Below are 13,434 nucleotides of genomic sequence, written 5' to 3'. Positions count from 1 at the left end.
AGATGGGAAAACAAAACAACATTATATAAGCACAGGAGGGCTTTGAATCAGCGAGGTTGTTTTGCACATTATTCAGTTGATGTGTCTTAAATTCCAACCTCTAAACATCTTTATACAACTCTTCCTTTGCTGTCTTACTGAATGGCTCTGTTTGGAAACCTAGCGAGCTGCCCACATAGATACCATTTTAAGCGATTGTACAGGAACTATGATATATTGTTATTCTCTCATTTTAATTTGATTTAGTGTGATGAACAGCTGAATTGCAAAGTCATTTAAAGGGATAGTTCACCAAAAAAAATGTATTCTGTCGTCTTTTACTTACCCTCGCGTTATTCCAAATCTGTATAAATGGCTTTGTTCGGATGAACACAGAGAAAAATATTTGACAGAATGCTTGTAACCACCAAACAGTTCTTGGCCACCATTGACTACTATAGAAGTGCCCAAGAACTGTTTGCTTTCCACATTCTTCAAAATGTCTTCAAGCATTCAACAGATCAAAGAAATGGATAAAGCAATTTTCATATTATGGTAGTCAATGGTGGCCAAGAACTACTTGGTTACAAGCATTCTTCCAAATATCTTTCTCTCTACTCATCAGAACAAAGATGTGTAAACAGGTTTGGAACAACTTAAGGGTGATTCACCATTTTTGGGTGAACTGTTCCTTTAATATATGAAGGTTAAGGTACAGTACTTCCAATACCTATTAAGGTAGTCCGACATCTCACTAGGTTTTAGAAACAGTGCTTTTGTTTCCTTTCTTATTTTCATTGTAGTTTCTAGTGATCTGAAGTAGTTTCCTGACTCATTGTAGATTCTTTAGCACTGGATGGTTTGGTGGCTGTCTCTTGTTCTAATCCAATATTTCTCTCTTTCTCTTTCTCCAATCCGCATTTCACCTTCCTCCATTCAACCCATTAACCTATTTGTCTCGTGTATCCCATCCTAAAACCCTCCCCTTCCTACAATTAATTTCTCCTTTTTTATTTTGGCCATGGAATGCTGTGTAATTTGCTCGCAGACCCCATAGACCCTGATGTTGATTTGTACGAACTTTTCCATGCTCCATACACTCCAGTACCAGAACCTTTACCCATGCTGCCTCCCGTGGGCGTTCAGGCGTCCGTCCTGAGCCACGACACCATCAAAGTCTCCTGGGCGGACAACTCGCTGCCCAAGAACCAGAAGATCACAGATGCGCGCTATTACACGGTGCGCTGGAAGACCAACATACCTGCTAACACAAAGTTTAAGGTGAGGTGAAAATGAACAGGCGATGAAAGATCATTTATTTTCTCTCCTTGTGTCTTGACATTGATTTGCTCATTTTTAGGTGGCTAACACCACCACCCTGAGCCACACAGTCACGGGTTTGAAGCCCAACACCTTGTATGAGTTCTCAGTCATGGTGACTAAGGGCAGACGAACCAGCACCTGGAGTATGACAGCTCATGGAACTACTTTTGAAACAAGTATGCTAAAAATGAACAAAATAAAATACTTTTATTCTGCAATGGGCAGGTCACATGACCAGCCAAATATAATAATACTCATGCTGCGTCCCAATTCGCATACTATTCGTCCGTAATAGTATTCAACAATTGTATTGGTGTTTCCCAAATCGTAGTGTGTTGAAAAGAGTATTCCAAAGATTCCCGTATGGTATACAACTTTCGACAGAAATTTGAGTTTAGTGACGCTCCACAGCATTAATAAAATTAAATAACTGATGCTGATAAATGTACAGAGTTAACATTACATATGAAACAATGGTTAAATAAATACTTAAAGGGAAAGAAGAGCTGTATTTGATGTATGTGACAGTTAATGGCCACAATGTTGTCTTGGCAACAACGGCCACTTCCGTTTCCTGTTAGTATGTGCATAATGTTTTGTTACACACTAAAATGTATATACTTAAACGTAACAAAAACAGTACATACTTTAGTTTTAGTGCATAGTATAAGTAGGCGAATTGGGACGCACCATCAGTTTCTATGTGACGTCTCCTGTACATTGAACATCAAGAGGGGTGGAGTCTTTGACTCATTTCCTGTTCCATGTTTCTTTAGTTCCAAGTTCTGCACCTAAAGATGTGACCGTAGTAAGCAAAGAAGGACGACCGCGTACCATCATAGTCAACTGGCAGCCGCCTTCAGAAGCCAATGGGAAGATCACAGGTGACAAACCTTTTTCGACATGAAGATGTTGATATTTCACTTGGCTTGTCAGCTTTCCTTTACATGGCTCCTATAATGCACTCTGTTTGTTTTTCCAGGTTACATTATTTACTACAGCACTGATGTAAACGCAGAGGTTCACGATTGGGTCATCGACCCTGTTGTTGGAAACAGACTGACTCACCAGATTCAGGATCTCACCCTTGATACCACCTACTATTTCAAGATCCAGGCTCGTAACTCTAAGGGAATGGGTCCCATGTCTGAAGCTGCACAGTTCCGCACACCGAAAGGTAAACCGGATACCCCAGGAATGCAATTAAATATGAAAAGTCCACCTCAAAAAAATACGTAAAAAAATGCATAGATTCCATACAGTGAAAGCATATTGTGAGTGGTCTTGGTCAAGCATAAATAGCAAAATCACCCCAATGATAATTATATTGCAAGCCCTATTAAAGGGACAGTTCACCCAAACATCTCAAGTTGTTTTAAATCTGTATACATTTATTTGTTTTTGTTAACACAGAGAAGATATTTAGAAGAATGCTTGTAACCAAACAGTTCTTGGCCACCATTGACTACCATATAGTAGGAAAAACGTATTTGTTCTGTTGAACACAAAATGAGAGATTTTGAAGAATGAAGAAAAGAAAAAACTTCTTGGGCACTTTTGACTACCATTGTCATTTTTCCCACTATGGTAGTCAATGTTGGCCATGCATGGTTACAAGCATTCTTCCAAATATCTTTATCTGAACAAAGAAATTTAACAGATTTGAGGGGGAGCATAATCTGACAGAATTTTTATTTGTTGGGTTAACCATTCCTTTTTTTTCACTGTAAAATCTGTATAACACAGTACCATTGTTTTTAACCTAAAATGGGCATTGTTCACTATTACTCATAAATGTAATCTGCACATGAACGTATTCTGCATGCCATAACACGTCACTCTCGCTTTGTCGAAACTGAAGATTTCTAGTTGACTTTATTTCAATTTTAGTTCGTTTCTTATTAGCAACTGTGTGGCTTCACAAGAACATACAGGTCGAGCTATATGGAAATGTTTCCTTTGGTGATCTACAGTCCTTTTACAGTTTACAGTTGCAATCTGTAACTTTTGCCTCTGTGTACCCATCTCTGTTTGAAAGGTAAAATTTGCAGGTTACTTTAGAAATGTCTTTAAATGGATTGAAGTCAAATGACGTCAAACTGACATGTCTGCTAAATCAAATTTGATGTTGTGTATTTTCTATTTACTTGCTTTTACAAAAAAAAGTTATAAATTGCAGCTTTGGCTCGCTTAACCAGCAGACAAAAAACGTTGTCAGCTAAGCTGTGATCAGCACCAAACTAAACACACACACAAAAACCTGTACATGCTGGTCTAAGCTGGTATATTCAGCACTGTCTGGATGCAGAAAATAATTGTTTGGATTAGATGTGGGTAAACAATACTGCTTTACTAATACACACATGCTAATGTTTAATCTCATGTGAAGCAAAACCCTCTGCATTTAGCCTGACCTCACTATTCTTTCATGCCGATTCTCTCACGAGCTCTGACTGCACGCTTCTCTTCCTCTAATCTGCCTCTCTCTGCTTTATCCTGCTAGCCGAATCCTCTGACAAAATGGCTAATGACCAAGGTAATTGATCTCTCTTCTCTTGTTCCACTAATGTTCTCAAATTGAAGCGAGCATCTTGCTTTTCCCTGCACTCTGAAATTCATCAGTCAGGGAGAGATAGAGGAAGCTGCTGAGGAGATAAGCACGTCATTTTATTTGCTTACCTAACTCGCTGACTGTTTCCTTACATAACACCACTAACATCTCTGTCTCAAAAACAATGGCTGTAGTCTTGAGATGAATGTCATGTTCTGCACATATTTAATGTCTTTATGATCTTATATGAAGTTTGATTTCAGTACTGATTCTTTTGTGACCTCTTCCAGCGCCTGGGATAGTGAAACCAAGACCTCACACACCAGAGCAAGGCTTTGGATCAGGAGGTAATCTTTCTTTCTGTCTTCTGTCTACCTACCTATCCACTCATCCATCTAATACAATAAAGACATGCCATAATTTTCTGCTCTAGTAATACTTGAGATGTTCCATGTATTTCAGTAAAACCAGATATGTCTGGCACCGGTGATAATCACATACTGGTTATTGTCATCATCGTGTCTGTGGGGGCGTTCACCATCATCTTGGTGGTGGTTGGAGCTTTTTTGTGTACACGTCGCTCATCCACACAGCAGAAAAAGTAAGATAAGATCAATACTAAAGATAATGCTCAGTCCCTCTCAATTTCTTTTCTCAGACTGTTTGATGTGTCTTTCAGGAAACGTGCGGCCTGCAAGTCTGCCAATGGATCCCACAAATACAAGGGCAATTCCAAAGATCTGAAGCCACCGGACCTCTGGATTCACCACGAGCGCCTGGAGCTCAAAGCTGTTGATAAATCACCCGAACCCAACCCCGTCATGACCGACACGCCAATCCCCCGAACTTCTCAAGACATCACACCAGTGGACACCGCAATGGATCCCATGCTCCAGAGACGCAACTCCTACCGCGGTAAGAGCCCCTCGATTTGAAGACCCCATGAAAGCTACATTTATGGCTTTGTGTAATGTTTGTGTTAGTTTTCTATATACTAGTGTGCTTTAAACGGTTTTATTTGTGATACATTTATTATATAAAATCGTATTATAAAAGTTATAAATTCTAAATGCTACTGGCAATATCGAGTAGCAAATTGTGGTTTTGCCTGGCCGTTCAGGCATGTTCTGCTTAACTTCCTTAGCTGTTTAAAAAGGAAATATGTGAAGATAAGAAAATGCTTTTGTCCGATTTTTTTTACATCATCCATGACATCATTTCAACTGCGGCTTCTTAAAAGATGCTTAAAGTCATGCTTACTGTTTGTCATTATTGCTTGCGATTGGCTTGTTTCGTGCAGTATATGAAAAAACTGTTTTGTTTTCATGGGTTAAGCGCAGTGATATTCATCTGTTACAGTCAATTCATGTGGCCCTTCTGATTTGTGCATGTATAGTGCCCTCTAAAGGACGAACGTGATTTTTGGCAGTTGACTCTAACAGTCAGCTGGTAGTTTGTTCAAGGCTCTTGTACTGGCAGTCTGTTGGGTGGGTAAATCTGCCTCAATCTGATTGGCCGGTCGCTGTGTGATTTGCAGGCCATGAATCAGAGGACAGCATGTCTACCTTGGCAGGCCGCCGGGGAAAAAGACCTAAAATGATGATGCCCTTTGATGCTCAGCCCCCTCAGCGTAAGTGTGCGATCTTAATCCAGGGTCCTGATCTTCTCATTTAGAGCCTTTTCATTTTAGTTTATGCAAAGTACCCGTAGATCTTTCTTTGCACACTTGAGTAGAATGTGTTGTAGACTGTCTTGTCATACTTTTGCTAAATGTTGTCTCTGGTGGTCTTTGCATGCAGGATGTCTCATGTTGTCATAGCGCTGTGTGCGTACATGTAGCGTAAACCATTGTTCAATGTTGCTTGTGTCCATTCGCAGCTGTGATTAGCGCTCACCCCATCCATTCCCTCGATAACCATCACCACCATTATCACTTGGGCAGCCTGGCCTCGACGACACGCGGCTATCTACATCACCAGAGCAGCCCGCGGTCCATCGCCACCCCCATCTCTCATCTAGACAGGGCCGATTCCACAGGTGAGAGCGCATTAGTAAAGCTTTGCAGAGACCCTCAGCGACGCCTGGATGATAACCTGTTATTTTCCCGCATTAAGTCTCCTAGCTCTCATTATTAAAGGATTAGTTCTCCCAAATGTGAAAACACTCATAATTTACTTACCCTCCTGCCATCTCATATACATATTCAATTTCCCTCTTAAGTTAAACACAACATCATTTATATGAATTATTATTACATTTCGATTTTAGATAAATTCTCACGTGTTGACACACTCTTATGACAGCCAGTCACCAGACATGCGAGAACCAATAAGATTTTGAGGTTTTCAACATGCAGGGTATTGGGTCTTGCAGGTATTATGTGCATACAGCAGTGCATATATTATATTGGCTATTCAGAACAAAGCTTTGGTCGGTCTCCGTGACAACTGTAAGGAAGCACTTAATCGGTTTCCTCTCTTTAACCTGGTTTTTACGGTCGGAAACTCAATCGTAGGATGCTCGTACAGTTCACAGGACCGTTCCCTGCAGTGATTCCTTTATGAGGTATGTGCTGACCCATGTGATGTGGTTACAGAATCGGTACGGAACACGCCCATCGCCGACCTGCATCCCCCGTCGGGCCAGCCCTCCTGCGCCACTGACCTCTCAGAGACTGACATCAGCTACCACAGCTCAGCTGCAGAGGACGATCCCATGTTTACGACTCCCACCGCTCACGTTCGGCCCACACACGCCCTCAAGAGCTTCGCAGTGCCGGCCATACCAGCCCACTCTATGTACGACTCTTCAGCACTGCCCAGCACTCCACTGCTGTCTCAGACAGGTACGGCCCTGTTTAGATCTGTGACCGATCCAAGCGGCCCATTTATTTGTCCGATTTATTTACTGTTGTGAAATAACAAATAGCAGCTGCTATTGGACTCAATGTTAACATGGGTTGCATTGAAATAGACACACTTGATGTCGCAATGAATCATCGTGGAGTAGCGTGGAAAATAACTGTTTTATGGTTATAAAGGACTGAAATGGATTGACGTGTACTGTATGTTTTAGGGCCACACTCCGTTAAGACGGCCTCTATCGGGACGCTGGGAAGAACGAGGACTCCCATGCCTGTCATAGTTCCAAGCGCTCCAGACGTGTCAGACAGCAGCAGACATTATGAGGATTCTGGGAGCGTGAGTATATCTGTTAGTACCTGATACACTGGTACATAACAGTTTAACATAATAAACATCTGATCTGTCCTTTACAGCCTCATTTACAGTCAGGTTTTATTCAAAACAAATGAAACGTAGTTAAGGTCATCACCAGTTTTTTTTAAACTAACACAGATCCAAGTGACTTGTTGCTTAAAAAAACGATATCAACAGGAATAAAAAGACAAAATGTTTCATAAACTGTTACATTTGTTGTTAATAATGTTTAGATGAAATAACGCTTCACCCATTAATATGGTTATACATCTTAACTTATGAAGTCAGTTACGAACATAAATATCAAGTTCTATTAATGAATTCATAGTTAAATAAAGAATGCTTTCAAGTTTCACTCATTAATATAGTTTTGTATTCTCAACTGATAGAGTCAGAACTATATAAATAAATTAGGGCTGTCAAATGATTAATCGCATCTAGAAAAGATAAAATTGTTTACATTATGTATGTATGTGCACATTCATTTTGTCTTTATAAAAACACACACATACATAAATATATTTAAGAAAAAAAAATGAATTAACATTTATATACAATTTAAAATATTGGTAAATATAAATAATGTAAATATTTCCTAAATATGTATATACAAAACTAATTTGCACAATACACAGACATAATGTATAATGTAAACAAAAGCTTTTATTCTGGATGCGATTGATCGTGTTTAATGTTTTGACAGCCCTAGAATCGAATACATAAATAATATTCTATATACTTTTTACATATTTTAAAATATAAAGTTGTGTTTTAATGTTATTTTATGATCAAACAGAATGATTAGGCAAGAAACACAACTATATTAATGTGTGAAAAAATATGTATTCTAAAAAATATGAATAATAATTAATAATTCAGAAAAATATAGTATTCAATTATATTAACAAAACATTAATCATAATAATTGTATGTATATATAATAAATATCTATTTTGTTAAATACATAAATGATGCTTTTACCCTTTTAATATAGTTTGGTATTCTCAACGGATAGTCAGAATTATATGAATAGATACATAAATAATTGATATATTTTTTTACATATGTCATATTATAATATTATGTTTGAATGTTTTAAAGATTTTAACTGATTTTTTCTTCTCTCCCTCTAAAATCTTTCTCTGCTTTCCCCTTTTAACTAATTTACTATGTATTGCCTGCGTATTAATATTTATTACAATCTCACAATTGTTTTAAACGGTATTATTTGATCTTGCCGAATGATTCTCATTTGTTCTGCTGCGAAATGCCTGTACTCCCTACCCCGCCATCTTACCATTCCTGTGGCTGATCTGTTTCATTTACCTGTTTGCTTTTTACTATTCCTCTGCAGTACCATTGACCATCCCCCTTAAACCCCATCTACCCCAAAAACTCCAGCTCGCCCCACCCCACCCCCCCGCAGTAACCTTCTTCCTCTCCAACAGAACTACGAGACGGACGAGTTAACGGAGGAAATGGCCCATCTGGAGGGTTTAATGAAGGACCTGAACGCCATCACGACGGCCTGAACGTGAACCTCAACTGTCACAGTGAGGACGTGCAGCACAGAGTTCTCAGTCATTCGCTTAATGGAGAGAGGAAGAACTTTGCTTTCTCCGGGGAAGGAAAAAACACATCATGAGGGACAGTGGACGTTTTGAGAAAGGACAACTAGTTCCTTCATCAGAGGACAGAAAAATTCAGCCATTCTAAAGCTTTTCCTTTTGTTTCAACGGAGACAGTTTGAAAAGACATTTTATTATCCTGTGAAAAAAAGGAAAACGACGATATGCTGGTGTAAGTGTTGGTGCTACTAAGGCACAATTTACAGTGTTTTATTTGTGTCATTTCTTTGTATGTTTTTGTACCTATATATATATTGCCCCCGTTCCAGTGAGGTGAACGTTGGAATTGTCCTGTTTATTTTCTCATTTTGTATTAAGCATTTTGATTGACGTCTCTTTCTCTTTTGTATGACATATAATGTGCCATGTCTTATTTTCTTAAACATGTTTTGTATTGTTTTTATATGCATATACACTCATCAGTTTGTATATATATGTTAATAACTGACTCATTTTGTCGCCATGGCGATTTTTCTTGACCCCATGACAGCTTCTGTTCAGTCAGAGAAAGGCCGCTTTTTCTTTTGTGGTTTGAATGGATTTTGCCTTCGGTAATGTCATTTCTCCTTGTACATTATGCATTTTTTACATGGGAGTTCCCTTCAGAAATTGCCTTATTAAATTCACGGTATGACAAAATCAACTGCTCTACTCAAACTGTTTTCAGAACGTGTATCACAAAGCACTGTGATATTTATTCTGTAATGCTGAACCATCAGCTGTCACTTTGTACGTTGGTACCAACAGAAGACCTCCATCGCTCATGCTGTCAGAACCGGACTTCAAACGATTGTTTGGTTCTGAAACTCAGAACTTCAGGTTGTACACATTTATAAATGATAAAAGTTTGGGACAGTGGAAAGTGCTTTGCATGATCTTTCATGGATTGCATTAGTCTGAATTCCAGATGAGACACAAACTCATTTATTGAATGAATGACATTCACTGTGAGATTTTACTTTGTTTTATAGCAAGACAACGTTCTTGGCATGTAACTCATCATGTAGAACTCCCACTTCCAAGCTTTTGTTTCCCATTATGTTACTTGTATTTGTTATATGAAGTACTTGTATAGAATTTCAGTGTGAAAGGCAGAACCCCAACTGTTACTCTCCTGCTGGAAAAGGTTTTGGTCTGTCCGTTTACCCAAAGAAAATATATAACAGCAATCATTGGTTTTAAGAAATTCACATCACATTTAACATTTTATTGAATGTCATTCTGACTGCAAGAAATTTTGGGTAACTAAAGGAACAGGTTAAAAGCTTGAAAAACAGTACCTGTTTGGGCTAACCTGTTAAGTTGTTGACAGTCAAACCTTTATTGCACTTTTTCAACAATTTCAAGAAAAGATAAAGAAAAAAAACATTTTTACATATCCTGTGTTTTGAATATAAAGCTCTATTTGTGTAATTTAGTGTCATAGTTTAGCCTAGGCAGCTGGTCTCATGTTTATTTGCCGCTGGAATAATATTTGAGCGGCAGGTTTTACGGTGTTGCTTATGCAGAATTCTGTTGTTGCTTATTTCTGTACAAATATCTTCTCGCTGTCTCTAGAAATACTCTGTGGCTTTTTAAAAAAATGTTTTGAAAAACATTGCCTTTGTTGCCTCTTATTTACATGCTTCCACTTAAAAGCTCTTAAATTTTGTATTACCTATTTTCCAGATTACATGATAGGAAGTGTGCTCATTAATTGCTGTGCATAACTTTAATATATTAAATATTGATTTTTGTTGTGGATAAACTAGAGACATGATGCATTTTATTTGCATTTTCAAACCAGATTGCAGGTTATCATTAAAACACATTTTATGAAATAAAGCACAAAGGTAACATGTTTCAGTAAGACAGGACAACAACTGAATGTCAGACTAGTCTAAACCACAGGTTATAACCAAAAGAATGACCAAATCGAGTTCCTCATCCAAAATGACTCCAAACAATGTTTTTGCAATATTTATTGTCTCTTGATAAATAACATCTAAACTCTTGGAGTTCTGAAGTTCATTCCAATACTTGGCTGGGTGACCTGCAGTTGTGAGAGGTTCCCGAAGTCCTGCAGCAAGAGATATGATGTCAGCAACCATACAAACACACTGTACTGATAATATAACCATAACATCTCATTAATGATCCATAACATTTTACATTCCCAAAATCGGACCTCTGTTTCATCTCAGTTCATCAAAACTGAACTTCTTTGTGTCTCCTGTACCATAAACTACAGCCCTAAGCTTTGAGCTTCTGCCACCGGCGGTCACAACTGTAACACAAATCAATGCATCAACTCACCAAAATCTTCAACATTTCCTTCGTGTCAGGATCAACCTCAATAATCTCCTGATCCAAAGCAGACACCTGAACACAAAAACACACATTAGACACACGAGATCAGCATCTTACACAGCAGGGCACATGTGCGTAACTATGACATCACAGACCTCTGGGACGTAGTTATCGCGCCGCTCTCGCTCGTCTTCCTGTAGTTTGATAGAGATGCCCCTCACAGGACCCCTCTGAATGCGCTTCATCAGATGGGTCACATACCTGCAGAGAGACAGAAATGATCAAGTGTTTCACCTGGAGAGATGCTGTCCTGCCAATTTAAACTGCAACTCTAATCAAATGCACCTCAAAAATCTAACCAACCACAAATTGATAATTTTTTATACATGAAGGTTTATTAAATGTTTTCCAATGTGGTAGCATGTTTTAAAGCAAAGCCAGTTTATATTAACAATACAGCTAAAGGTGGAGGAAATCACTCACCCTGCAATTTTGTTGCGCAGAGGTTTGGTGGGCAGGATGGCGATCTCCTCACACACCCTCTTGTTGACCTGGAAGTCATTGCCCAGACGGGTGTAGTACTTCTCTATAATGACCCGAGCGGCCTTTTTAATCGTCTTTGTTCTAACGCGTCCCTGTCAACACAACACAATTATTTCACTTCTGAAAATGAGAAGTTTGATGTCCGAACATGGCCATAATTTACCCAACACGCAATATCCTTTCATACATTATCTTGACCACATTCGAACTAGTTTTTTAATAAAACCATATCAACGTTACAACTTTTGATGCGATAATAATGATACGTTACAACTTTGCTACGATAATATTTCCGGTGTACAAACGACCATCAGTCGACCAAAATCATGCTACTATGTTTTTACTACATCAGGGGTAAACTTTCCTTATCCAAGACTTTCGTTTTTTGAAAGTGTCTTGTTAGTTTAATGTGCAGTGACGATGGCGGTGTTTCTTAAAATACGGTAATATCACGGTATTTAAATGAACATTGTCGGAAACACTCCGGACTTTAACGTTGAGGTGTAGTGGAACTCGAGAGTTCACCAAGGAAGACTTGTTTTATTTATATAACATCTTACAACATCCTAACTTCTAACTGTCAAAATACTTGGTAAGAAACATACGTGGGCACGTAATAAAAAGATTAAAATGTTTAATAACATTGATCAAGAAGTTATGAAATAGGATTTGGAGGGATTGACGTGAGCATTTCTGCCTGGCAAACTCACCATATTTAGCCGGTCTAGCGTAAAAGGATTTAAAGGCGAACAAAGCGGAAGTTTATAAAACACTACCGGAAGTCGATTAAAAGTCTCTGTACCGCAGTCGATTTAAAAGATTTGATGATTAGAGTATCAAAACCACACTTTTAAAATCTCGTTAAAAACGAAAAAATATATAAATTACAAATTTAACGAAATAAAAAAACGAAATAGCTTTATTTTACTGTGGTGAGTGGTATTAGAGGTGCTTTAGAATGAAAAATAAATGTGCCTTGGTTAAATTAATCTATTTTATAAATATTATATTTTTATGTAACAAACGGTTTTATATATGGTCTGCTGAGGTGCGTTCTAGAGAGCAAAGAAACTCAAAGAATCTTAAAGTCGCAGTGAAATAAAAAATGACAATTCTTATTTTTTCATGAAATATTGATGCGTTTATAGTAAATAGCTTATCAATGTGTCTGATTTTCTTTTTAAAATTCATGTACCCTCATAATCTTCAGATGAAATCTGAAAATGCACTTCCGCCCTGAAATGACATCCATCTCAAATAACGTCAATTCAACGGCTTGGCCGGTTCATCTGTTAACTCCTCCCCTTCAACTGTTAGTCTGCTGCCAGTTCTATATCATAATCAATGAAACATCAGATTTTACACATCCAATCAATTTGCAGTGAAAAACGCAAACCACAGCCTCTAATTTTCTCCTTTGAAAATACTTTTCACCCGGAAATGTGTCAGAATACAGAAGTAAATACGATCAAACTTCCGGTTCACGGGGATTTTAAACTAAAATATACTGAACAATGAATGTTTAACGTGTGAACCGACTTTTAACTTCGTCGATGAGAGGTCCAGTTGGCTCGTTCATTTTCCAGAGTAATTTTCTGTCACTTGATAGTGTCCTTATCTTATTTTTGCTTGACAATTCAGGAGAAACTGAGGAAATATCTCAATAATTACCTAAAGTGCTTTGTAAGTGGCTTTGGATAAGAACATCTGCCAAATGCATAAATGTAAATAACGCTGTACATAGTTTTAAACATTTGATTCAAGAATTGACTAACCTAATGTACTGCCAATACAGTTTCATAATCAAAGTTAACCTTCTGTGTGCATAACACCAAGATTTACTTCATTTATTAGCCATTACGATAGAGTGGACTGGGACAAGAAAGCTACAGCAGGTTAAGAG

General features: G+C 38.1%; 2 protein-coding genes across 9 annotated transcripts in view; one reads left to right on the top strand and one right to left on the bottom strand.

Annotated features, from left to right (window-relative positions):
- The window catches only part of neo1a (neogenin 1a), a 124,946-nt gene extending 114,187 nt beyond the window's left edge, over window positions 1–10,759 (top strand). For 2 of the 8 annotated variants that reach the window (XM_056758423.1, XM_056758201.1), the window contains exons 17-29: window positions 1,028–1,260; window positions 1,340–1,478; window positions 2,079–2,186; window positions 2,285–2,479; window positions 3,806–3,838; window positions 4,144–4,200; window positions 4,316–4,454; window positions 4,533–4,768; window positions 5,391–5,483; window positions 5,732–5,890; window positions 6,450–6,698; window positions 6,929–7,053; window positions 8,520–10,759. In XM_056758423.1, coding sequence (XP_056614401.1) covers window positions 1,028–1,260; window positions 1,340–1,478; window positions 2,079–2,186; window positions 2,285–2,479; window positions 3,806–3,838; window positions 4,144–4,200; window positions 4,316–4,454; window positions 4,533–4,768; window positions 5,391–5,483; window positions 5,732–5,890; window positions 6,450–6,698; window positions 6,929–7,053; window positions 8,520–8,603 — 1,850 coding nt within the window. In that variant the 3' untranslated portion in view covers window positions 8,604–10,759. Of the gene's footprint in view, window positions 1–1,027; window positions 1,261–1,339; window positions 1,479–2,078; window positions 2,187–2,284; window positions 2,480–3,805; window positions 3,839–4,143; window positions 4,201–4,315; window positions 4,455–4,532; window positions 4,769–5,390; window positions 5,484–5,731; window positions 5,891–6,449; window positions 6,699–6,928; window positions 7,054–8,425 lie in introns of all 8 variants that reach the window. The other 6 variants (XM_056758348.1, XM_056758573.1, XM_056758495.1 and 3 more) reach the window with 5 other exon arrangements.
- rps17 (ribosomal protein S17) lies at window positions 10,646–12,296 on the bottom strand. The gene is made up of 5 exons (XM_056758930.1): window positions 12,242–12,296; window positions 11,472–11,623; window positions 11,144–11,249; window positions 10,995–11,060; window positions 10,646–10,758 (listed from the first exon to the last, which is right to left on the bottom strand). The coding sequence occupies exons 1-5, from the start codon at window positions 12,242–12,244 to the stop codon at window positions 10,684–10,686; spliced, it is 402 nt and encodes a 133-aa protein (XP_056614908.1). The 5' UTR covers window positions 12,245–12,296; the 3' UTR covers window positions 10,646–10,683.
- Between the last annotated feature and the right edge of the window lie 1,138 nt (window positions 12,297–13,434).

Source organism: Triplophysa dalaica, chromosome 1, assembly GCF_015846415.1.
Source record: "Triplophysa dalaica isolate WHDGS20190420 chromosome 1, ASM1584641v1, whole genome shotgun sequence".
In the NCBI taxonomy this organism is placed as follows: domain Eukaryota; kingdom Metazoa; phylum Chordata; class Actinopteri; order Cypriniformes; family Nemacheilidae; genus Triplophysa; species Triplophysa dalaica.
This window is presented reverse-complemented; position numbering and strand designations above follow the sequence as displayed.